This window comes from Aspergillus viridinutans, assembly GCF_018404265.1.
Source record: "Aspergillus viridinutans IFM 47045 DNA, scaffold_6, whole genome shotgun sequence".
In the NCBI taxonomy this organism is placed as follows: domain Eukaryota; kingdom Fungi; phylum Ascomycota; class Eurotiomycetes; order Eurotiales; family Aspergillaceae; genus Aspergillus; species Aspergillus viridinutans.
The window spans coordinates 727,756-752,686 of NW_025091222.1; the positions used below are offsets into that span (position 1 = coordinate 727,756).

General features: G+C 47.1%; 10 protein-coding genes across 10 annotated transcripts; 3 read left to right on the forward strand and 7 right to left on the reverse strand.

Moving 5' to 3' along the window:
* Positions 1-415: 415 nt before the first annotated feature.
* On the forward strand, positions 416-1,480 carry Aspvir_008107 (ketoreductase sphI; the record flags this gene model as incomplete). The annotated part of the gene is made up of 1 exon (XM_043271283.1): positions 416-1,480. The coding sequence occupies one exon, from the start codon at positions 416-418 to the stop codon at positions 1,478-1,480; it is 1,065 nt and encodes a 354-aa protein (XP_043127218.1).
* Positions 1,481-1,908: 428 nt separating this feature from the next.
* Positions 1,909-2,998, forward strand: Aspvir_008108 (uncharacterized protein; the record flags this gene model as incomplete). Its single annotated transcript, XM_043271284.1, has 4 exons — positions 1,909-2,003; positions 2,056-2,345; positions 2,397-2,608; positions 2,663-2,998. The coding sequence occupies 4 exons, from the start codon at positions 1,909-1,911 to the stop codon at positions 2,996-2,998; spliced, it is 933 nt and encodes a 310-aa protein (XP_043127219.1).
* A 243-nt stretch (positions 2,999-3,241) lies between these two features.
* On the forward strand, positions 3,242-4,219 carry Aspvir_008109 (uncharacterized protein; the record flags this gene model as incomplete). Its single annotated transcript, XM_043271285.1, has 2 exons — positions 3,242-3,907; positions 3,965-4,219. The coding sequence occupies 2 exons, from the start codon at positions 3,242-3,244 to the stop codon at positions 4,217-4,219; spliced, it is 921 nt and encodes a 306-aa protein (XP_043127220.1).
* Positions 4,220-4,417: 198 nt separating this feature from the next.
* Positions 4,418-5,847, reverse strand: Aspvir_008110 (putative phosphatidylglycerol specific phospholipase C; the record flags this gene model as incomplete). The annotated part of the gene is made up of 2 exons (XM_043271286.1): positions 4,418-5,221; positions 5,269-5,847. 2 exons carry the CDS (start codon positions 5,845-5,847, stop codon positions 4,418-4,420), a joined length of 1,383 nt encoding a protein of 460 aa, XP_043127221.1.
* A 1,359-nt stretch (positions 5,848-7,206) lies between these two features.
* Positions 7,207-8,711, reverse strand: Aspvir_008111 (MFS transporter; the record flags this gene model as incomplete). Its single annotated transcript, XM_043271287.1, has 3 exons — positions 7,207-7,836; positions 7,857-8,130; positions 8,182-8,711. The coding sequence occupies 3 exons, from the start codon at positions 8,709-8,711 to the stop codon at positions 7,207-7,209; spliced, it is 1,434 nt and encodes a 477-aa protein (XP_043127222.1).
* Positions 8,712-9,201: 490 nt separating this feature from the next.
* On the reverse strand, positions 9,202-11,283 carry Aspvir_008112 (putative C6 transcription factor; the record flags this gene model as incomplete). Its single annotated transcript, XM_043271288.1, has 3 exons — positions 9,202-10,372; positions 10,423-11,112; positions 11,168-11,283. The coding sequence occupies 3 exons, from the start codon at positions 11,281-11,283 to the stop codon at positions 9,202-9,204; spliced, it is 1,977 nt and encodes a 658-aa protein (XP_043127223.1).
* Positions 11,284-11,681: 398 nt separating this feature from the next.
* Aspvir_008113 (putative sterol glucosyltransferase) lies at positions 11,682-14,223 on the reverse strand (the record flags this gene model as incomplete). Its single annotated transcript, XM_043271289.1, has 5 exons — positions 11,682-12,417; positions 12,463-12,813; positions 12,863-13,226; positions 13,272-13,429; positions 13,478-14,223. The coding sequence occupies 5 exons, from the start codon at positions 14,221-14,223 to the stop codon at positions 11,682-11,684; spliced, it is 2,355 nt and encodes a 784-aa protein (XP_043127224.1).
* Positions 14,224-14,878: 655 nt separating this feature from the next.
* On the reverse strand, positions 14,879-16,435 carry Aspvir_008114 (uncharacterized protein; the record flags this gene model as incomplete). Its single annotated transcript, XM_043271290.1, has 2 exons — positions 14,879-16,171; positions 16,244-16,435. 2 exons carry the CDS (start codon positions 16,433-16,435, stop codon positions 14,879-14,881), a joined length of 1,485 nt encoding a protein of 494 aa, XP_043127225.1.
* Positions 16,436-18,567: 2,132 nt separating this feature from the next.
* On the reverse strand, positions 18,568-19,725 carry Aspvir_008115 (uncharacterized protein; the record flags this gene model as incomplete). The annotated part of the gene is made up of 3 exons (XM_043271291.1): positions 18,568-19,004; positions 19,056-19,370; positions 19,440-19,725. The coding sequence occupies 3 exons, from the start codon at positions 19,723-19,725 to the stop codon at positions 18,568-18,570; spliced, it is 1,038 nt and encodes a 345-aa protein (XP_043127226.1).
* Positions 19,726-20,620: 895 nt separating this feature from the next.
* Aspvir_008116 (putative glutamine-serine-proline rich protein) lies at positions 20,621-21,628 on the reverse strand (the record flags this gene model as incomplete). The annotated part of the gene is made up of 1 exon (XM_043271292.1): positions 20,621-21,628. The coding sequence occupies one exon, from the start codon at positions 21,626-21,628 to the stop codon at positions 20,621-20,623; it is 1,008 nt and encodes a 335-aa protein (XP_043127227.1).
* Between the last annotated feature and the right edge of the window lie 3,303 nt (positions 21,629-24,931).

The window sequence follows — 24,931 nt, forward strand, 5'->3', positions numbered from 1 at the left end:
ACGTCTGGGAGTGCATCGAGACATTGAACAGTCATCCAATCGTTTATCATAAGAAGATCTACATAATCTACCAGTGTAGACAAAGAGCACAAACATCACCAGGCGGACGGCGAATCGGCAGCGGTCTGACCATCTGATGCAACAGCGAGCGGGATCCGGCGCCCCGACACGAAACATAAGCCTCAAGTCTTTCCACATGATGTATAATATTACCATCTGAGTGGATCTTTTTCCTACAATGGTTGAAATGGGGGGCGTAAGATTATAGATCCGTCATCTGACTCATCTCCAACACGCTCCGCCTCAGTCGGAGATAAATCTGTGGTAATTCCAGGACCAAATCCACGCAAAAGGATAGAAGAACACCTGACTATTCTACACTGTCCAAATTGTTTGAGTCCTGGCTTTACACATTATGGCGCGTCAATTGGTCTTCATCACCGGCGCAACAGGTTTCATTGGCAGTGCCACCGCCATCGCAGCACTCAAAGCGGGATATCGATTGCGAATCTGTGTTCGAAAGCCCTCGGACAAGTTACAGGATCTGCTGTCTGGGTATAGCGAACACGTGGAATTTGTTACTGTTTCCGACTGGACGGCTGAAGCCGAATTCAGAGGACAGCTGGATGGAGCAGACTATGTCATCCATCTCGCACATCCTATTCCCAGTGGCACAGATCAGGAGTATTATTTCACTCCCGCTGTGAAAGCAACGACTGCCTTGCTCAAGGAGGCTGCTCGAGTGCCAAGTATCAAGAAGGTCGTGATCACCTCATCGGTTGCGGCCTTGATGCCCCTGGACGGAATACCATCTGGTGGCGTCATCAAAGGTGAGATTTTAGGGTTCCTGGGCCGCCTATATCGTAACTGGACTGACATCATCGCAGAGGACAATGACTGGGACTTTGATGTAGATGAGACTGAGGACTTTACAGCCTCTAATGACCCACGGGGAATACCTATGCGGTTGTACCACGCATCTAAACTGCTCGCTAATAAAACAGCATGGGAGTTCTGGAAGACCACAAAGCCGCAGTATGGCTTGGTAACACTCCATCCTGTGTTTGTGTACGGACGCAACCCGGTGCAGACCGATGCTGCGGAGATCCAAGCATCCTCAAATGGTCTTCTGTGGTATGCTATCATGGCAGGCATCCCTCATCACTCTTACTCCCGGGTTCCTGGTGTGCATATTGATGATGTTGTTGAAGCACACCTCAAGGCCCTGGATCCAGCCATCCCAGATGGGTCAAGGTATCTGCTTTCAGCGAAGGGCGGGACCTGGAAAGAAGTAGCAGACATCATTCAGCGGAACTATCCAGACCTTGGGGCAAAGATCACACCAGACATTGAGGAAGAGTTTCTCTCAACAGATAGTAGCAAAGCAGAAGCAGAGTTGGGGATGCGATGGCGCTCGTGGGACCAGATGGTGCGGGATGTGGTAGACCAGCAACTGGAGTTCAGAAAACTTCAATCATAGGGGCAGGACTTGAATCAGGGACTAAACGCTCGCTGAGCTGATTTGGGATGAGTTGGGAATAGAGTCACACTTTTGTACCTAGAGAAACTAACTTCCTCGTTTAAAATTTGCCGGTGTGGGAAATTTGCGGGTGGGTGAGGAACACCGCAGAAAAGAGATGTGGGATGAATAATCTCACTTGCCCGGTATTTCAGGTATACAAGTAGGTAACTCTGTATGGGCAGCTACGGCCATTGGAATTTAACAGATTTTTGTATAAATTAGTCCGCCGTACCCGCCAGCTCAAAAGTCCGATCCCGGATACCTTGGTCCTTGGCATAATTGGATCTGCCCCTTGGGCCTGCTGGTGAGAGCTCTTCCACTTCCATCAAGAAACCAAGAGCAAAGAGCAAGAAAAGACGATAAAGCTCAGATCCAAGCAAGTCGCTATGATGTCTTCCCTCCGAATAGGCCAATTCCTTCGGGGTCAGAATGGAATATACACCGTTAGCAAACAACTACAAGAGACAGTTTGGCTTGCAAGGTACGAACGCACGAAACATTAAAGATCAGTTTATAATGGATGGACTGTTTAGCAGGTGCGAAAGCAATGAACCCGTGATTGTGAAAAGCATCCATCATTTTTGCCTCCAGAATGAGCGTGACGTGTTGAACCGCTTTCAATCTCGTACCCCCTTCCTACGCCCTTTAATCGATGAAATAGTCGGGCCATCTGATCCACCAGCCATAGTTTTGAGATATTTAGACGACCATCTTCTGAACGCGTCTGTCACTCAACGACTGACGAATCTGGAGATCAGATATGTTGCAAGAAGGATTCTAGAAGCCCTCAAGGTTCTCCATGAGGATAATTTTGTGCACACAGGTAAGTGCAATCATCATCTGGGCTACATTCACTATCTTATCTTTCTTGAAGACATCAAGCCCGACAACATTCTTGTCAACTATGGCCAGGGGGATGTGCGATTTACAGATGTTCAAGTAGCAGACTGTGGGAGTACGGTCCCTTCGGATTCTGCATATGCCAAGGATGGTGACTTGATTGGATCACCTATCTGGAGGAGCCCTGAAGCACAGCTCCGAATCGGCTGGGGTACACCAACAGACATGTGGTCCTTTGGAGCATTAGTATGTTCGTTCCAACCTCTTTTAAGTTATCGAGCAACACTGACTCTCCACCAGCTTATAACCCTGCTATATGGAGGCAACTTCTTCATATTCAAACCAGACGTTCCCGCAGATCATGATGATTACGAACTAAAGATTCTTCAGAGGCAGTGTGAGTTCTTTGGGCCATTCCCGTTGACATATCACGACATCTGCCCTCAGGAGAAGTTGAATGCCCTCGCATATATCATGCAAAGCATTCCCCCCGAAAGGAGAAAGCTTTTCCCCCGGATTTCAGAACAGGAAATATCCAAGGAGGACAAGGAATTTGTTTTAAAAGTAATGAAGCTTGATCCAAGAGAGAGACCTTCCGCCGCAGAGCTTCTGCAAGACAAGTGGTTCGCGGCATAATGGATTAGATTTGCAGAGCACAATGAACATTCCATAGCAAATTGTAATTCCTTAAGTTAGGGTTTATATGCAAAAAAATGATAAACAGTACCCCCCCACCCAGACAAGCATTTAATGTAAGCCAAGCTTAGCCAAGGCTTTAGTATTAAGGCATCTATATATAGCTATATACCCACTGCCTCTCCAATTCAACTCTCACACCCGTCCTATTCGATATGGAATTATACCCACGATACGGCACAAATGGAGAAAAGCTGGCTGGAAGCCCGAAACAATCACACCTACGAGAACGGACATCGGTACTATGGCTTCAAGGCCGAATTCCCTTTTCCGGATGATAAGGACGCCCAAGCGAGCCATGGCGCAGTCGATTATGTCTGGCGCATGGTGCTAGATGATAAGCTCTTCGTCGCGCCGCTCCCAACTCCATTGAAGAGAAACCACAAGGTTCTTGACTTTGCTACACGGAGTGCCGTCTGGGTTGAAAACTTCCATGATAGTGAGCATGCCGGGGCTCGCCTCACCGCTATGGATCCTACCTACATGCAGCGGTCTGACTGCACCTGGCTTGTGCACCATGATCTCGAAGGGGACTGGCCGTTCTCGGCTAAGCAGGCGTTCCATCTCATCCACGCGCAGTCCCTGGGTGGGCTGCTTGCAGATTGGGAGGGCTTTTATCAGAATGCCTACAAGCATCTGGTCCCTGGTGGATGGTTGGAAGTCAAGGAACATGATATTCGGCTTTGCTCTGATGATGGTGATAGCGGTGTTCCAGACGCAGTACGACAGTGGCAGGAGCTGTTGGAGGAAGCGGCAGAGAAGTTTGGGAAGAGGATCAATGTTGCCGGGAAGCAGAGGGAGTGGATGGAGAGTGCTGAGTTTGTGGAGGTAACGGAGCAGGTATTCAAGGTAGGCTCATTTCCCCTACCCATCTGTCATGTGTAAGAGCCGTACTAAGCTTTATAGGTCCCACTGGGAGAATGGAGCGAGGACCCCAAATGGAAGAGAGTTGGAGGAACTTACACCTACCAGCTGTTGAAAAGTCTAGAGGTGTATTCTATGCGACTGTTCACTCGTACATTAGGCTGGTCGAAAGAGGATACAGATGCGCTCCTAGCCCGTGTTCGTGAAGAGCTGCAGCTGGAGAACCTGCATCTCTATTCTTATTTCCACGTGCTTACTGGACAGAAACCTACCGATGCGAAAAGGACGGTGCATTAGTTCCGCCACCACTTGTAAAATCATTCGTGGTTCAGAAATCAAACTCGTATATCCTCGAACATGAATTGCTTCAGTAGATAAGGTCATATTTTATAAGATCAGAATGAGAACATCATATACAAGAAGGCAAAGAGCAATATCCAATGCTTAAATCTCTTAAGGCATCTTCATAATTTTGAGTAGGTTCGCAATCAACTCTTAAACGGCATCAGGGAAAGGATGGGGGTTAGCCAAGGTTGGAGGCGCATCGCGCTTCTTAGGACCAATCAGATGGTCAAAGGCAGGCGAGTGCGAAACACGAGGAGTAAAGTCCTTCAGATCCCAGAGATATCCAAGGGTCTTGAGAACAGAGGTGGCACTGTACGAGGCAGACTTGCCGGTGGCAGGGTCGACACCGTAGTTCTCAATGTGTCCCTTGGGCGTGTACGGCGAGATAAGCCAGGTAGGCATACGGCCGCCCAGACGGTCAAAGTTAAAGGTGTAGGAGCTGCCGTCGGCGGCCTTCTCGGTGTAGGTCTTGCTGTCTGGGCGGACGGCCAGATGGGGCTGGACGTGGTCGTAGAAACCGCCGGTCTCGTCGAAGGTGACGAGCAGGAGGGTCTTGTCCCACTGGGGACCGGTTCGGATGGCATCGTAGACCTGCTTGACGAGGACCTGGCCGAAAGAGACGTTGCCAGAGGGGTGCATGGAGTTGGTGTCGAGGTCGCAGCAGGAGGGGTTGATGTAGGAGAGCTGGGGCAGGAGGCCGAGGTAGGCGTCCTGGTAGAAGTTCTCGAGAGGGACGACGTTCTGCTTGGCGTTCTGGACGGTCCAGTTGAAGAAGAGAGCATCGGAAAGGAAGGCACCGTTGGTGCCGTCGTAGTTCTTCCAGGTGATGTCCTTCTCGCTGGCAGCCTGGAAGATGCTGGAGATGTCGATGCCAGAGACGTCGAAGCTGTTGTCGTTGTTGCCGTGGCCATCGGAGGTACCGGAAAGAGCGCACAGGCGGTTGGGGTTGGTGGGCTATTCTCGTCAGTATCGTTGGACTCTCAGCAGGAATAGTGACTTACACCAGGGACACAAGAGTGCCAGTAGTTGAAGGTGGTGAACTCGTCAATCAGGTTGACGAGAGTGGGGATCTCGTCCTCGGAGTAGTAGCCCATGACCTCCTCACTGGCCACCTTGGGATCCATGCCCTTGTGGTGCACCAGCTGCTGCTCCACGAAGCCGTTCATGCTGGGCTTCAGGGTCCCGTTGGCGATGGCCGCGGTGCTTGGAGTGTACGTACCATACAACTCCATGTTGTAACCGGTGATCGAGTGATCAGGGTCGTGTTTGACCGAGTCAAAGTCCTTGTAGACGCTGCACCACTTGGTGCTGCTGGGATCGCTCACATTCTGGGGGTTGCAGAAGGGGCCGTTGTTGACAACGTTGTCCAGACCCTTGCGCTTCACACCACCCAGGATGTTGTCGAAACTACGGTTCTCCAGCAGAATCCACACGACATTCTCGACCTTGTCCTTCAGGTTGGCAATGGACTCCTTGGAGCCAGAGGCATACCCAAAGGGGGTGTTGCTGGACGCAGCCACGGCCGCAGCGGCAGCGCTGCCAGAGAGACCCAGCAAGGGCACCAAAGTGTTGGCCTTCATGATGAATGGAAGTTAGTCCTTGCTCATTATCACCTGTTGGCCAGTTCGACATCCTTTTATATTAATGCAAGTACCTTGATTATCCTGTTGGTACCACAACATACTGCTGTCAGGATCAACAAATGAAGAGTGACACTCGCCAGCACATGCGCTGATCGTCACATCCTACAGGCAGGACTTGTGCACCTACTATTGTTAGTACAGCCTATCGGAGATATCTACTGGTAAGCGATATGTCCTCATGGCCAGTAATACAGTCGGATCTTGCAGTTAATGCCGATTTCCGGGTTTGATCAAGGAAGTGGGGATATTTAGATTCTTTTCTATTGAGATCAGCGTGTTTATTGCTTCATTAATCACCAATGTGTACTCGAGGGAGCATCGCTACAGTCAAACCCCAGATTGGCCCAGATGTTGTCACCGTCTAAATTTTCAATAATATCCAGAGCCGATCAGGAACAGGAAGGTATACACAGAAGTGGGCCTGCTAAGCTTTAATGGCTTTATTTGGCTGATCTATAAATTAACCAATCAGAGTGTGTAGAAGAGAGCACTCCCTCCACTCTGTGATATGATTGGTTGACATTTTCTTCTGTGTATCTGCACCACCAATCACATCCGACCATTCGAGCATGTTTATGATGCATTGAGATGATTGACATGTCTCGTCTGAATGTCTTGTTCTGTCTAGGCAATAACTTGGCTACTGGTTGTGACATAGTGGCATATCATTATCCCCTTCTAGACTCTTCGGCATGATTACAACTCTCCCACGTGTTAAGTCAAATTCCCAGGTCCCAACGTTCACCAGACCATGAATGAAGCTAATGAACAGAGTTCTATGGATGTAACTCTAGTAATACAGAACAGCCACAGTCAGCGACCAATGCCATCGAAGCAGTGACTGGTTAGCCTCAAGTAGCATCTTGAGACAGATGCTGTTGGCACCCCACACAGACCATGCTGCTAAGTGTAGAATTCTAGCTCGCAGCAATTCCAGAGAAACGCTTATATGAGTGAGAATGGCATGGATGAGACTCTTGCATATACATAAGTAGAAAGAGGTGCGGGGTATCAGACTGGCAAGGTACCCTGTTAAGAGATAAGGATGCGTCTTACGCCGTGCCTCATTGTACTGTGGATTAGCTGTACATTTCAAGAAACCTATACATGAGAGGGATTGTCTATGGTAACTTATTAAATACAGCAAGTCACAATTATTACTTCTTCCATGCCAGCTTTCAAAGAACCAAATCTCTGGTGCGAAATCAACCCAGTCTTGACTATCCCAACGGTTCCGTCCAGTCCACTCTAGCCAGCAGCATACCTGGAAATGGCACGCAGCTTGGGTCCAAACCGCTAAAACGCAAAAGGCGCTATCCAGCCAATACCCACGGTAACGAACGCCAGCACGCTAGTCCCCCATCCATAGCCCAGAGACCGGCACATGTACGGAGCAAAGAGCGGAAACCCAAAGCCCGCCAAACTTCGAAGGATCGCGCAGGCGGCCATAGCGCTGGCTGCGTAGGTCTGGTAACTATCGACGATGTACGTCTGCATGCCCTGCAGGCAGGAAATCGTGCCTGCGGTGAAGATCAGAGCACCGATGTTGGGCATGATCCAGTGCGTGTTCCCGATGCTCCAGCCGTACCAGAAGAGGCCGATGGTGCTGAGGACGGAGCCGATGGCTAACGACGGCATGCGGAATTCCAACTTGCCGACGTTGTTGTTTCGCGCTTTGAGGGTCTTGTAGATGTGGTCAACAAACTTGAGGTTGAAGAAGAGGCCGGCGAACGACCCGATGGCGATGGAGAGGTAGTTGAGTCCGCCGATGCTGGGGCTCTCGTGGTAGACCGCCGTCCAGATCTCGGGGAACGTTGCGAGCATGAGGTACGTTATCCCAAAGAGGTAGGCCATGTAGATGGCCATGCACAAGACGATGGGCTGCGTTGTGAACAGGAGCACCGGCCGCTCAAACGCATGGAGAAGCTGTAGGCGAGCGTCTCTACCTTCTCTTCGGTATGCAGATTCTCGTTGCCTGTCTCCTTGACAAGACGGTCGCGTCGCTTGCGTAGGAGCGTGGCCGGGTGACACTCACGCAGCCAGATGAATCCGATGACTTGGACTCCGACCGCGGCAGCCGAGGTTGCCCAGAAGACCCAGCGCCATGTTGAGTACTGAGCAATGAAGCCGCCGGCAATTGGCCCGATGACAGGTCCAAGGAGCGGTCCAAGAGTGTAGACGCCCACGGCCTTGCCGCGTTTTTCGGCGCTCCACATGTCGCTGCAAGACGGGTTAGCAAAGGAAGAATCCGGCGATTGCGTCTCTCTTTACCCAATGGCACCTCCTCCAATTGCCAGCGGCGCGCTGCCACCAATGCCAGCAAGAAAGCGAAAAGCAAACAGCTGAGCCTTGGTCTTGGCGAAACCGCATCCCAGATTCCAGGCTAGGTACCACGCGTTGCTGACCTGAAGCAGACTCACACGACCGTAGAGCTCCGAAGCAGGACCGAAGAAGATGGGGCCGATGGCGTAGGCGAGGATGAAGATGGCCATGGAGAGGTACACCTCAACGTTGGTGCGCATCCCCAGGTTGTCGCCGAGATCTTGCATGGCCGGGGCAATCATGGATGATGAGACGGGTGAGATGAGGACGAAGAGGGAGACGATCCAGGTGTTCTTCCACTTCAGGCCGTTGGGCCAGTTTTTGGGGTTCTCTGGGTCATCGGGTCCTCTCCATGTGGCGAGATCTGGGTCTTTGTAGGACGGCTCGGTTGAGGTTGTCACTTTGGCTGCTTCGAGGTCTTCTTTCTCAGGGCGAGGTGCGATGCCCTCGTCGGAGGCGCTCGGGCTCTTATCGCTCATCTTGGATGGATATCATCCACTGATTCTTAATTCTGGGCTGCCTGACTTCTTATACTTATTATACATATCTCTTATGTATCAAGCAGCCAATCACCGGGACGTATTCCGATTCGGACCCGGATCGCCCGTGACGACCGACGCGCTGTCCAACGGGAGGGGGCCTTTCTTCGGGCCCGGGGCCGGCCGTGTTTAGACAACATATACTCTGTACAGCTAGGCCTCATGTTGCTGGACCGTAAAGATAGGAGAAGGGTCCTCAAGAGGCCTCGAAGACGATGTCAGCAATGCCATTGTTCGTTACCAGTTGTCCAATAGCAATGCCTGACGCAACTCCTATGATGAGGACAGGGCTAGGACTATCCGGCTTCATGTTGACTGTTGAAACGAATGATGGCCAGCACTCTCCCATTAGGAACTCATCGTAAATGAGCTGTGTCAATGTATCGTGCTGTAAGAGTCCACGCAGACATTGGGCATGAAAGCCGCCCGCTCAGCCCAGACTTGTCCCTCGACACAGCTGATCCCAAACCACCCAATCTGAAGAGTCGAGAGTGAAGCCACTCCTAAGATCCAAGCCTGTTCCATCAATGTCGCGAAAAAGCTCATCACAAGCAAATATACCGTCCGCAACCTTGTCGGTTTCCTCCATTTCATCAACGCTCTCCTGCGGCCTCTTGACTTTCCGTTCGTGTTGTGCGCGCTGCGCGGTTATGAAAGCCGGCTCCGGGGACGAATTACTGGGTGGATTCGCGAGCCAGGCCTTGAGAGTTAGCTTACCAATGGTGACGTGCAGGGTTCTCTTGCGCTTGATAAGTTCTTCGTGATTCGAATAGACTTCTGCAACCTTGTTCCAGGTAGTATTTAGCTCCGACGTCCAGTAGAAGCCGACTTCTGACAGGCTAAGAAGGATACAAAGAAGGGCATCCCACAGGAAGAAAGCTTGCATCTGCCACCGGAACTTCTTCATGCTGGGATTGCCGTAGATGGCGCTATTTGTATCGAGGATCTTTTCTGCGAGAGTGCGGAGGTCCCTCCTTTGCGCGTCGGTAATGGTTTGCTTCAGCAACAGTGGCATTCGAGCACGCAATCGGACGGCATTGGTGGCAGATCGTACGATTCCCGTGGTGAAAAGGTGCAAGGGGTTCAGGATATCGCAGTATCGAAGAAACTTTGTCTCGATGAGATCTTCGACCTCGTCAATGAGCCTCTTGATGTCCTCTGCCTCCCTGAATTGAATCGTACCACCGATTTCCTTCATTTTAACACCCGTTCGCGTATAGAAATTGGACAGCTCAATCCGCGACAAGCAGAAAATCATTTCCGAGGCGCCTCGTTGCTCTTGAGGCTGCTGCGTCATGCCGGGGAAGATCCGTTCATCGTTAATGTTCAGCGGTTGCTTGGTATCCCAACTATTCGGCGATATCGAGATCCCAGTACCGCAAACTTGGCCCGCATAGCCATCCAGTGGAAGCAGTTGCCAAAAGAGCCGCCGTCGCATCTGGACCTCAAATGGTGGCAATCCCAGGTTTTCACCATCACGGTGGAGCCCCATGCGTTGTGCGAGGCGAACTGCAATGCCTGTCAAATCCAAAACGTGTGAGAATCGATCTGCGTGCGCATGGCAACGAGAAAAAGAGTGTAAGCCGGTAGTACCGGCATCGCTGTAGTCTTCAACCACGACGCATTGACAAGTGCCTGGCAAACAGCGGACCGATATCTCGACATCAAATGGTTCCTTGTCTGGTTGAACGCTTGCAAACAGTCGGCATCTGCCATGGAAAAAACGGCGAAATAGTAGGTAACAAAAAGCAGGCATTCGTCAGTCTTCGAGGCCGCAGCAGGTTGTTTTGCGACTGTGTCGACCATTTTTGCGACAGACGGAACATGAAGGACCTTGCAAAGGGGGTCAACGTTTTGCACGTAGACACTCCAGAGCTTCGTAGCCTCCTCATAGCTGGGATGTTGGCCAGTGAGGCTCTGGGTGCTTCCAAGTATCGCCCCAGAGACTGTATGTGCTGCGAGGACACCCAGAAGTCCAGTCCGGGTGCCCTCATCAGCTCCGGTGTCATCGTTGTAGTCGTCGTGGTCGGAATCGGATAATTCACACAGGTCGCCCTCTCCAGCTTCAAGGAGGAGAACATTGTCAATATAGCGAGACTTGCCCTCGGCGGAAAGGAGTTTACCAGACCTAGCGGGTTGCACTGGGGTTGGGTCCCGTGTACTGATTGACGACGCTTCCGTCTCCTTGCCGCATGGGGTCGATGTAGAACCCGTAGGGAGAAGACTGTTCTCCTGCAAGATGCGCTCGTACCGTGCTAGACGTTCATACACATCTTCGGAATGGCTTCGCTTCCTCTTCCGCGGCAGTGGAGCCTGGTAGATGCACTGGAGCTTTGCTTTGCTGCAGCTTGGGCATATTGGCACAGCTCTATCGCATTTGATTTTTTTTTGCGTACACAAGCTTGGCAGTTGAAGGGCATTGTGTCAAGTCTGCCAGGTCGACGCAGGGTGCCCTAGCTGGCGCAGGAGCAATTGGGACAAGGCGCTGGGCGACCGTGGTATTGGCTTCCATTACTATTGCACCATAACTTGGATGCTTCGCGTGTCTCAAGATGCAGAGGAAGTATAGTGAAGGCACAACTACGTCCAAGACGTGCGAACCATGTTGGGATAAGTGCGACAAGAGATGCCACAGTGCACCAAGGGTAATGAGCTGACAGCTGCAGTAAATGTTATGCTTGTAGTAAGAGGCTAAATCATAATAGTGGTAATAGTAAAAGGTTTCTATTGCTTTGACTCTATGGTGTTTGGCTTTTATCCTGATGCGTCCTTCGCTTGGTGTCTGCGCGTGGCACCAGCAATGGATCATCCGATTCATCCCACACAGTCCTGTGACTTTGTTGATGCCTTGATATCGATTTGTGCCTTAGGCCAGGCTTGAAGCCCCTGAATGAGTCCCAATTCCCAGATCTAGGTAGGGGAGGTATTTGTACTGCACAAAAGACTCTGAAACTTCTGCAGGACAAACTGTCTCTCCTCCTGCGAAACTGCCTCCCGTCTGCTCAACTCATACCCATCCCGTAGTCGCGCCGTGATAATAGCCTTCCTCGTCTTGGACCTAACCGACGACTCAATACTCTTCACAATACCTTGAAATGGATACGCGACGAGCCCCAGTCCAGCGGAAGGAACCTTGGTCATGAATCCCGCTGTTCCCTTTGCCAAACCCTTGACAACACCCAGCGCGCCCTCCTCCTTCCCCCCTTTGATCGGCTGAGTGACCAGCCCCGAGAATCCTTCCATCATGCCATCCACGAAGTTCTTTCCCCCAACCGTAGCCCCCGACTTCCAATCCTGCACAGCCCCGTAGTTCTTGGGCTGTTCGCCATACAGGCGCGGGACCTGCCGGAATCCCTCCGCTGCAGCGTGCGGGATATCTACAATGACACCCCTAGTGTACGACCCCATGAACTGTCCGAAACTTTTGGCAAATTGCCCTGCCATGGCCCCGGCGGTGGCAACAGGGTTGCGCTCTTCGCCATCGGAGGAGACTTCGGTCCTATTGCGAGCGAGTTCTTTGTACGGTTTGTAGAACATGTTCGTGGTATTTTTGAGCAGGTCAGTGCCGGTGCCTACGGCTGCGGAGGTGACGCCAGTGAGGGGATCCCAGCGGCGGTTCTCGATGACGATCGGTTTAATATCATAACTGACGCGTCAGTGTCGCGACGAAAATTGGAGATTGCAAACTCACCAGCGGAGATTCTTTGGATCAATCTTTAGGTGGTCGATGAGAATCTGCACGGCTTTCCTCGATAATCGAATTTCACGCTTGAACCTCGTGTATGTCCATACAGCAACCTGGTCTGGGAATACCTGGCATCTCATCTGCTCCAGCGGAAGATGCCGGTAGAAGGACTGTACGGCGGCAGTGACGCCCGACTCATACTGCATCTTGGCGGCAATTTCACGCGCAGCAGCAACGGTCTGTGGCTTGAGGCAGAATCGAATAGCGTCGGCCAGATTCTGAACGCTGAGTGTAGCATGGGGAATGGGAGATGGGCCTGCCCCAGCCCTTGCAATCATGCTTCCCCAAAATTGTTGACTAAACACTAGTGAGCCCTTGGCCAGTGTATAGAAGAACGCGGACTCACTCTCCAAAAAAAGGTACGACGACCGTTGGCTTCCCGTTGGCAAGACCACAGGCGGTCGTTCCAGCCCCTCCGTGGTGGACAACCGCCGAAACATGCTGGAACAGCCATTCGTGGGGACAGTCGCCGATGAAGAAGATGTTTGGATTCCCGTCTCCGGCCAACTTGCTCCAACCTCGTGACACGATGGCACGAACACCCGACTCTGCAACTGCCTGCAATACTGTATTAGACAAGCGTTGCGGGTCGTCCACAACGATGCTTCCAAAGCCGATATACACAGGTGGTGGCCCTGAAGCAAGGAATTGCTCGAGATCTGGTGGTGGTTGGTACGACGGTGGATGCCGGAAGAAGAAGCCACACACATCTATGGTTATGAGTATATTCCGGGTAGACACAATGGAGTACTAACCGATATGTTCAGCCCAGTCCGTAGGCTTTGGTACCAGAGCTGGAGACCAGCAGTACGTGAAAGGGATCTTGAGGGTCTCTGCCAAACTGGGCCCCTCGGCCATAGGAATGGGATCCAAGTCAATAGTGGCTCGCCATCGGTTGATCACATCGCCTAACCTAGTCCGTGTAAGTTGTATGAACTGCATGCAGACAGAGAATAAATACCCCTGCCAGGTCAGCCACTCTACCACACCATACGAAACCCAGTGCGCCGTCCGGGGACTCATATCCGACGGCCGCAAATTCGCCAACGGTTGAGGGAAAGCAGTCGTACTACTCCACGGCATGGTAAACATCAGATGGACCGGGATCCTCAAGGCCTGCGCACAATGCACATGCGCGAAGCCGGGCGGATTCGCAATAATTGCATCCGCCACAAAGGGGACCTTGGTAAGCGGGTCATCGTCGATGCACGAACGCCAGCACCCGTCAAGCATCGTTGCAACCATGGCTCGCTTTTTCTGGATCTCCCCGCCCCGAAGGCTGTTCATCTGCGGTAGGAGGCCGGGATTTTTCACCATGAAGGCCATAAGCTCCGCTGGATCACCGCCGATGGGATAAAACTCGAGTCCGGACGATCGTACAAAGTCTGCGAAAACATCATGTGTGGCTAGACGGACGCGATGACCGTGCTTTTGCAGCTCGGTACCTAGGGCGATAAAAGGATGGACGTCGCCGCGGCTACCAACAATCTGGATCACAATATTGAGGTGGATGTTGCACTCAATCGGTTGTAGTTGATAATCTTGACGTTGCTGCTGTTGCAGCCCCTGCTCATAGTTGGGAGGTGGGCTGTGGACGTCTTCCTGTTGCAGCTCGACGATCTGAGCGAGTGTGCGGGCAATCCTCGAGTTCAGATCAACGTCAATTCGTCCATCGGCTGGCCTAGTTAACAATATACCACTTGACATCGTCACTTACTTACCTCGAACATCAGCCGACTCCGCAACAAGTTCACCATTCACGGGTGAATACGGTGGAGGTCCATCGCTTTCAGAGGATTGGGCACGTGTCTCAGGTCTTCCCATGGTTCTGAGATTACTGCCAGAAGTGAGTAGGGAAGAGACAAGTGAGAGCGGATGGGATAATGGCTCAAGTCATCAGGCAGACGAATAATATAGCAAACTGCAAGACTTCGATACCTCTCCGTATCCGTATTTCTTGCCTCTTCAGGCATATGACGGTGGAGTGGAGATTCGCCACTAGAGACGCAATAGTTTCGGATGGAGGATGTTGATTGGCTAAGTATCCGTATTCAATTTCAACCTGAATAACCTTATCGTGAAAACTTTATCCTGTTCGGCAGTACTCCGTAGTTCGAAGTTCGAACAACCTAGTAAGAATGCATCGAGTGTACATACCACTTCGTCAGGGGCGGTGGAAAGACTTGACATCTTAGTACTTTATGAATGGCAGACAACTGCTCATTTTTTCTTAAATTCGGCGTAGTGGATTCATTACTGACTTGCCCTTTCGATGCCTCACCCAATGAGACTCAAGCGGTCTTGATGATATGGAAATGATTCCATCATATCTTCGATGAGAAATCAAATCCGAATACATGTATCATGGCCAAGAAGAACGATGAACAAAATGAGGCTCAGGAATGGGAGCATTAATTGACTCCAAGAGGGCACAGGCGCCTTCACATTCGTCCACCAGAATACGCTCACAGAAGACATCACCGCTAATGATGAATCTAATCCAGGGTAAGATAGGCTGGGCGTGGTTGCGGTTGTTTTCCCAATCCCACGTGTCGTCTTTGAACCGGAGGTGGAAGTATTTGGCCAGCATGTATCGCATAAACTGAAACTCGGGAGGAGGGGTCCCACAGCCTGGCCAGTAGCAATTTGGCTGGCCAGAGAACCATTTAATCTCGTGGAGGAAGAGCCCAAGATTGCGGGACGCATATTCAAGTCCGGGCAAGTTAGCCTCATCGACCATAGGACGCTCGACACCGGGACGTGCAAGGACGAACGTCTCGCCTGCATCTTCCACATCCTCTGGCATGATAATCTCCTCGAGACTAAACACATCAAAAAAGATAACGGAGACGGTACGGCTACGTCCGATCATCTCTTTGAGTGTCGGTTCATTGTGCCTCTGCTGATAATCGCTTCCATCCTCATTTCGGATTATTTTTCTGAGCATCGGACTATGCGCAACGAACATGAACTGCAAGAGTTGATGGAAGAGCGCCTGGGAATGACTTCTTTCGAGGATATCAGGGTCATATTGCTTTGCACCGTACCGCTCATAGAGACTCGCACCTCTTAACGTACTCACCACCTCGGTCTTTCTCTTGCTCTCCTGTACGAAGATATCCGCCAGAGGCTGGAATATATCCCCGTGATATTGGAATTCCTCAAATCTGAATATGGGATACTGGACCAGGTAGCGCTTCTCAGCCGGCGTAAAAGGGTCACTGTGATGATCTTCCTCTTGCTCTTCCTCTTCATCCTCTCCGTCTTCGTCTTCCATATTGCTCCAGAATTTGTCCAGGAAATGCGGAAGACCACAAGTGCTTGCCAGAGTTAATGGCTCGTGGTACGCACGATACAGCGCAGCGCCAGAAAGAAAGCTCCGATACAACGCGACATGAAAGCGCTCCTTCCACACCATCCACGCGTTGATCCTGTCTTCCGGCTCGAGACTTTCAATGAAATCACACCAGTATGCGTGACTGTCGTCCTTGGCAAGCCGTTCAAGACACTCGACCAAATGCCGGAAATTGAACAGAACTTTCAGCTCATCCAGTGTTGGTTTGCGGACGTCTCCGCTCAGTTGACCCAGAGGGAATGGAGAGGGTGGGAGATGTCCCTTCAGAATCGCTTGCTTTGCAATCTCTGTTGCTCTCACCTAGAAGTTTATGGTTCATTAGCGAGGATAGGCCTACTCAAGGGCCAGCGGGAGAATGAGAAAAGTGCTTACAGCGATCAACGCGTCGGTAAAACCGACGATCTCAAATTGACCAATATTCCAGAGAATCAACCCGGTATGGGACTTCCAGGCTGAGTAAAATGACTTGCAAGTCAATGTCGCGTCGCGTAGCTGAGTAAAGCTCTCGCAGTTTGCAAGAACAAGGCCGAGGACCTCGCAGGGGAGAGAGGTTATCAACCCCATGGTAGAGATCTTGTCAGATGCGAAGTTTGGTTATGGTAAGGAGACAAAAGCATGCTTGTAGTGATGACAGAGGGAGATGTGAGTGAGATGGTGGTGTTAGGGTGGCCAGGTCTGCCAGATGTTGCAGTGTTGCACTCGCTCACATTCACTAGTCTTTATGGCATGGTTACTCTCACAGAGTCCTCACATTGTACATTGTGGGTGTCGACAAAGCCACAGCTGCTTTTACTGTCCTATAATCATTATCAATATAAATCATATCTGTCCTTACCCCAGAAGCTGTGCAGCTAAGCCTGCAGATGATGACAACAATAATCTGTGATGTGACACCCGCATTGAGGCCCAGACACTCATGAAGGAATGTTTCTCACCAGTATTGGCGTTCGTCAATGAAAAGGATATATCCAATCTTGAGACCGTTGTTACTTTCATTGTCTAAAGTTCCTTGAAAGAGCTGTAGAAAATGGGCTAAATATTGGCATTCTCGATTTTGGGTACGCAAGAAGATTGTCAGTACCTTCAGGGTCCCTTTGCGGTAATTTTCGCTACAAATAAATCACAAGGGGCTACAAAACAGAGAACGCTGGTATGCAAATACCGATCATTCTTAGGATTTAATTGATATCATTGATATCTGTTATCATCTGCCTTTATTACGTCTGTAGTGGGGAGAAATAAGAACGGAGGGGAAGAAGTGTGAGGAAAGACACTGTAAGTAGCAGATGACAGAGGCCTTAGGAAAGGCATTGATTTCAAAAGAGAAAGAAGGTGCTGAGCAGTGTCCTTAAGCAGGATGTGTACTGAGACCACTGATTTGTGGCCGATCCGTATCATGTATACTTTTGACAGTCATCATCTGTTCCTGCAGCCTTCTGGCTGTGGCGATGGACCTGGGCCAGACCCCCTTGTCCTTTTCTCTGATACTATTAGCACTTCGTCCGATGCGGTGAATATGCTGCTTTGGGACGGGTTCCAGGTAATCGGTATGTTCACGTTTACCACGTGAGGATAATGTCTCCTGGCATACCCAGGCATGTAAACATGGGCTATACGTCTAGAAATAAGGAGCTACAGAGCTGACTTTCTGGATCGAGGTGTGCATCAAAATTCCAGCAGAGCATCAATAACACTTGAAGTCGACGCACTGCCTGCCGCATCTAGGACCTCCCTGATCTCCTCGACTGTCATGCCCCGCAACCCGATATCCGGAGGAGCACCTGGTCTGCTTCCAGGCACCTGCTTTGGCGAGACCCTTCGTTCCGTTCTTGAGTAAGTGTCTACTGGCTCTGGCCATCCTCGCGTAGGTTCATCCTCGGAGATCGCTTCTTTAGGTCCAGTGCACTCTTCATATTTTAGAGAGCTTTTCAAGTCCCCTAATCACCATTCTCCCTGCCATCGCAAGGCTCATCCGCAGAACAATACTCGATCTCCGTCTTGGTAAGTGTAGGCAAACCGCACACAGAAAATGTCGCTTTTAAAACATTGAGATGTTCCTTAGGAGATCTAAAGGCTCTGTAGCTTGAAAGAGCTGTTGAAAGCACTCGAACTTTGGGATCCTAGTTCTGCTTTTCTGGTAAGAAGATGGCAAGGAGACAAGATCTGGAAGGGCTTACCCAGAGTATCATTGAGATGAGACCATGATGATATGGTATTGATCTGTCTCCTTTACAGTGTTGAAATACCAGAATAGGCACAGGAGATGAGGAAGCGAGAGTGCAGCAGTTGCCAGAAGAAGAGAGGAGTGATGGAAGGAGTAAATGGCAATGGCAAGGGAGGCAAGTATACAGTGGACAGTCACAAATAAACTGAACACTGAATAACAGGCGACCTGGTGGTAGCAGTCTGAATGCATTCACAGAATAAACTATGAATGTCTAGAAAGTGATTATGCTGAGCTTAATGATATATTCACCAGCAGCTGGTATGTTACAAAATTTTCTACACAGTCTCAAAGCCCCTTTCTCTACTGTAAGGTAATATCATCAAGATTTCTTTCACAGTGATATTTTGATTGTCTCCTTGGGCTACCTAAGGGTTTCTTTGGGGCAGGTACCCATTTTCATATGCAGCAAGCAATCAACCCGAGAGATTCACCCAACGGCCGGCACACACTCCAGCAAACTCAACAGCTATCAGATAGGACGTGCCGAGATTTCCTCCTCTTCGACGCCAGTATCTCCTGAAGGCCAGTGATCGAATTCGATCGACCAGTATGTCCGGAATTCTTCGGCCTTTTCACCCTCTAGGCCCCAGGCTGTGATGACCTCGTCTCCAAGATCGTACTCCCACTCGGTGCTAATTTCTAAATGAGCCTCTCGTGTCTGCAGGTTCCGAGAGAATATCAAGCTTTCCCAGTCTCCGGTTTCACCACGGAACCCGAACTCAAGGTATCTCAGACGTGGCATTCTCTGGGCAGCCTTGCCCATTGCCGAGTAGAGCTTGTCAACTTCGTCACTTCTAATCAGTCCCCGTGCGTCAAATCCCAGTTCATCGTAATTCCATCCGTTGTCAAAATCTGCCATTTCCATCAATGGCTCTCTGTTGGGATCAACTTCCAGAATCCATTTCCCTGATTGAGTTAGCGTAACATGAATCAGTACCCCATGCCGTCAGAACATACCGTCTGCTGTATATGGAGGTGTGTTCGTTATTGTAATGACCTCTAGCACCGGCCAGTTGAGTGTATCAACGATGACCCTGTCTTCCTCAGGCGACGCCCAGAACAGTTCACTGTTGACCCGTACATTGGTCAGATGAAGGACTATCAGTCGCATGGCGAGCGTTCGAAAGGCAATGGAGAGCTCATCCAGCCCCCTGACCGACAGATAATTGGCTGCATCATCAACTGGCGTCCACGACATTTCTCGATCCGGTGCAATCTCATACTCGAACTCCTCGACCGAAGGCGGGACTAGAGGAAGACAATGGACAAGTGCTGTAAGAAGAGGTCGTCAGCGTCCAGTGAAAATAATCATAAGAATTATTGAGCATGAAGTATACAAACATTGTCTTTCCTCGCGGAGGGCACGGAGTGCAAATGGTTCTATGAAGAAACTTTCTCCAGCTGAAACACGGCGAACGTTGGGCAACCGGCTCAAAAGCTGAAAGAACGCCGAAGGTCGCATGTTGGTCACGGCAGTTTCAAGACTGAGAGACCTGACATTGTGTAGTATAGGATATGCTGAAGCATCTTGTTTCGTGAGATGCACTAGGTGGTCTATCAAGTCCATCCGCCAGAGGTCTTCAACAGTAGAGTCCTCATAGTCCCAATTCCATACTCGGATGGACATCTTCGGAGATGGTGGATGCTCCACAAGAAGAAATAGATCAACCGTCGATTCGTCGCATGTTGACTCCCATCGGCTTAAAATGCGGAAGATACCTGCAAAAGCCTGATGATATAAACGGTGATACTGGTACGGGAGAACACAAGCCAGGGCCGTTGGATAGTCTTCCATCGCTTCGCAAAGGCTCTCTGGGAACGCAAAACTGACATATGGCTCCCAGAGAATTTTCCTTACCCATTTGATTCTTGCGATCCGATGTGGCCTACCAGATGTGTACACCTCCAGCCTTATCAGAGCGTCTGGTTTGAGTAGGAATATCGTCTCCCATATCATCGGTTCGAGAATCGCTTGCCATCTGCGTGCAACAACTGTATACCTTGCGAGGCTTCCGGACTGCCATCTCTCCCTTTGGTCCTTGACTGCATTTAGCGCGTGGGTTTCGTCATTGAGATGATGAAGGATTATGGTTAGAAGCTCTGTGGGAAGGGAGTCCATCTCTCACAAACTCCGAATTTGAGATTAAGTGAGTGGTTTGGGAAGGGGAAAACAAACAACACAATCACCTCATGTTGAGACAGGCGCAGTCACATGATGCATGCTGTTTGCTAGAGGCACGACGTGCTCAGTCTTCACTTCTGAGTTGTAAGTGAGGACCGTCTGACGACTTGAGGAATGCGTTCAGTCCGCTCAGAGGCTATTCGTCGTGTCATCAGCCGTTCTCCACGGCTACGACCTTTGTTGGAAAATACAAGACTATGGATGATCTTGACTTGAACTGAGATGATTAAGTCTTTCTAGTCCTAAGAACTGCTATTAGAGTTAACCACAAGGTTGAATTTCATTAGGAGCCATCAGCTGACATTGAATTGCAACAAATAGGGTACCAGCCTCACGATCATCAATCCAGGAATACAAGATGCCCGTTCTGGTTCGTGATCCGCTCATCCAATCTCACCCATGCCCTCTTCCAGTGTCCGTTTCCATCGGCCAGCTCAGCATCAAGCACTCTTCCACCTTCAGCAAGGTGCACATTTCTCGCCGACGCTCCAAAATTGCCGCCACGCGCCCATACAAAAGAACCGAAGTGGTTCGAGAGGACCGAGTTCAACGAGATACTCGAACGATTCAGTTCTCCTGAGATGGAACGGCATCTAGCCGTCAGCTCGTAATCGTGCTCGAGGCTAATCTCTGCTGAGGAGGCGGAAAAGTTGCCTCGGAAAGAGGGCTCCGCCGGAGGATGGTGTTGATGATGGGCCCGCCCGTCGTCGCTGTCGGACGACGAAGAGGAGGACGAGGAGCGGCGACCATGGCCCGATTTGCCCTCTTTTTTCTCCTTCTTCTTCTTGTGCTTCTTGATCGCATCCTCAGCGAGAGATCCAGTGATCGCTCCTCCGATAGTCCCCAGGACGCCGTGATGGACCTGATGACCGGCGTAGGCGCCTACAGCGCCTCCAGCAACCGCTCCCATAAACCCTCTTTCATCCTTCTGATCCTGCGGATACGGCGACTGAGTGGGCGGATGCTCAGGATAGGCGTCATGTGTAGGATATGGGGGATACTGCTGTGGCGAGCCATAGTAGTGCTGGGTGTAAGGTGGAGGACCAGAGTTGTTATATTCATTGTCGTACTGCTGCGGTTCTGTCTGCGAAGAAAATCCCGGAGCCATACCACCCAAAGGCTGGGATGGATATACGTTCTGAGGACGCCCATAGCTGGTTGTGGGCGGGGGCGAGGCACCATAGTTGTAAGGACGATCTTCTACTCGTGTTGAGTAGGACATTTCAGGTCCTGGAGTGACCGTCGAGGATGGCGGGGTCCATGGTCGATTGCTGCCGTTGTCGCTGAATGGGGTATCTGGCTTTCGGCCACCGATATAGCCTGAATTGTAGTACTCTTGCGCGGACATAGTTGGACGAAACAGAAGGGCAGAATGGCAGATAGACGAGGAAAACAAAGCATGAATTATCTGCTTCCCCCAGAGATAACTGAGTAGGTACCCGTTATATTGGACGGCCTCAGATAGTTTGAAACCTTAAGGAATGAGGATATTTGGCGCACTGGGAACATGAAGAGGACCAGACAACCTTTTTAGGTAAAGAAATGGGGCTGCTGCCTTGGCTCCATCTTATCGGAAGTGTGGAAGTGTGGCAGTGCAGCTCCACTTTGCAGCGCGATTGCACTGCCACAGTGGGGTTTCCATCAGCCTTATGAGAGAATGGCTTGATCCTTTGAAGCTACATATCTGTAAGGATCTACGTCACAGGGTAGATAACCTGTTGACTAGGTAAGAATTGGTGATGATAATTAATAGAAAAGAATGATAGAGAGTAGTAGATTAGTTTATAATAAAATTAATCCTTATCTTCTTAAATATTAGATAAGAGGAATACTATTTATCTTTACTATCTATCCTAGATATATTTAGTAATGATTTAAAAGTAGCTTAAGGTATGAAAATAGGAGGTTAAAAATAATTAGGATATAAGGGGTAGCTATATAATTAAGTAGCTAGGCTATAGCTAAGCCTTTATAATTATACTTTCTCTAGTTATAATAACTATCTTTAGTTAGAGTTATATAACCTTAAATTTTCCTAAAGAGTAAATAATATTATAATAGTTAATATAATATAATATTATTAATAAGGATAACTAATTATAGGATAGATATAATACTTCTATTATATTAGCTTTATATATTTTAAAATTTATTATATTCTTTATTATTATATACTATGGTGTGGTAGTAAATAATATTATTATAGATAATAACTATAGTATATTTATCTTTAATTATATCTTTATTTATATTTTCTCTTCTTTTAACTTTATATATTAATACTTCTCTTTTATATTATAGTATTTTCTTTAGTATTATAATTCTTCTTTATTTATTAATACTTAAGATTTAAGTCCTTTTAAATTTTATAATCTCTCTTTTATTTTTACTATATTTTACTTCTTTATATTCCTTACTATTAAGTTTTATTATAGCTAATATTATTATCTATAGAAAGTACTAGTATATATACTACCTCTATATTATATTAAAGAACTTTAACCCCTAAGGGGGCCTTCCTTTTAAAGTTAATTATAAGCTTATAGATAGTATTTCTATAAAGTATATCTAGTATAATACCTACTATTTACTCTATAAACCTATATATTATATTAGATTTATATATTATTTTAGTATTAATAGCTATTTCTAGGCTATGCCTAGTATAACTAGAAATGCCCTTAATCTATCTACTATTATTAAATAGTATACTAGGTTCTTTAATCCCTAGTATACCTAGGATCTAAGTTTTTTTAAGGACTTTTTAGTTATCCTTCTTAGGCTTATTAATATCTTTAAGAATATAGAGTAGAACTACTATTAGTTATATAGTATTATAGAAAAGAAAAAGAAATAGTATATAAGTTTCTAGGTTAATTTATTACTATAGTACTATCTTAATACTAATATTCTTATAGAGTAATAAGTATAATAAGTTCCTTAAAAGTTATTATATTAAAATAGCTTATATTTAGTACCTAAATACTAGGGCTACTACTAATAATTAGGCTATATATTATTTAACTAAAGCTCTTTAACTTATATTTAATAATATTAGATATATAGCTTAGGCTGCCTCTCTTCTCTTTTTTATAGAGGAGATTAAGATAATTAGTATCTATTTCTATAATAATAAAATAGTAGTTACTAGCTAGACTTACTTAACTAATATTAATTAGTCTTTTCCTTTAGTACTTAAGGATATTTAAGTTAGTATTATATTCTATCTTTATCTATTATACTTAGCCTTAGCTAAGCCTTCCTGGCACCTTTATATTAGTTAATAATAGTAATTCTTTTCTTATATTTCTATATTACTTCTCATGCATTAGTTATATCATTAGTATAAACCTATTAGTTATATTCTAAAGATTAGTCTTTCTATTTAACTAAATAGTACTATTTATTTCTAATAATATAGCTATCCTTAACCTCTTTAACTTTCTATTTATTATTATCTTTAAGCTCTAGCATTAGTAGTAATTAATTATACTTTATCTAATTCTATAGTTCTAAGTATAATATATAAAAGATATTATAAATTTAATTATATTTTATAGGTAAAGTAAGATAATATACTTATAATCTAATAGTATCTAGTATATAAAAAAGTCTAATAAAAGTAGGAGCTAGCTTCTTACTTAAAATCTTTAATTTAAGATTCTTTATTAATAGCCCTACTAGTTATCTTTTTTCTAATACTAACTTCTTATAATATTTATTATAGTACTTTACTTATATTTTACTAGCTTTATACTATTATTTCTTTAATCTTTCTTAAAGATCTAAAAATTTTTATACTTATATTATTATAGCTAGGATCTCTCCCCCTATAGTGCTATCCTTAGTATATATATAAAAGTCTAGATTATACCCTAGTAAGATTTTAAATAGGGATTTACTTAATAATATATTAATTACTTTATTTATAGTAAACTTAGCTTCTCTTAGCAGAGTTACTTAGTTATTTTATTCTTTATTAATAAAATAATAGAGATATCTTTTAAGGACTTAGTTTATCTATTCTATTTAGCTATTAGTTTAGGCATAAAATATAGTTAATAGTCTTTATTTAATCTTTATAATATAATATAATTTTACTTAGAATTTACTAGTAAAGACTAGTCCTTAATCTAAAATAATACTATTAGGTAGTCTAAATTTTAATTTAACTTCTTAATAGAATAGTTCTACTAGTTCTGCTATAGTTATTATTATTAAGATAGGGAAGAGGAGTGACTATTTTAAGAATCTATTAACTATAACTAAAATACTATTAATTAGATTAATCTCATGTAGTATTATTAGAAGTCTAGTTATAAAATCTATTAATAGTTTACTAAATAGATAGGATAGTTATAGTAATAAATTAAGCTTATTATAAGGTCTATACCTTAGTACTATAGTGCCTTAGTATATTAGATATTCTTTAATATATGCTTTAATATTATTTTATAGATTTATTTAGTGAAACTTTTATCTTAGTAAGGCTTTAGTATAGTTTCTACTAAAGTAACTAGCTAGTGATTTATTATAGTAAATACTAATTAATTAATTTCTTAATTATTTAGTATTAAGTATAAATAACTTACCTTTAAATTATAAAAGATCTTTAGAATTAATATTCTAATATTTTTACCCTATAGTATCC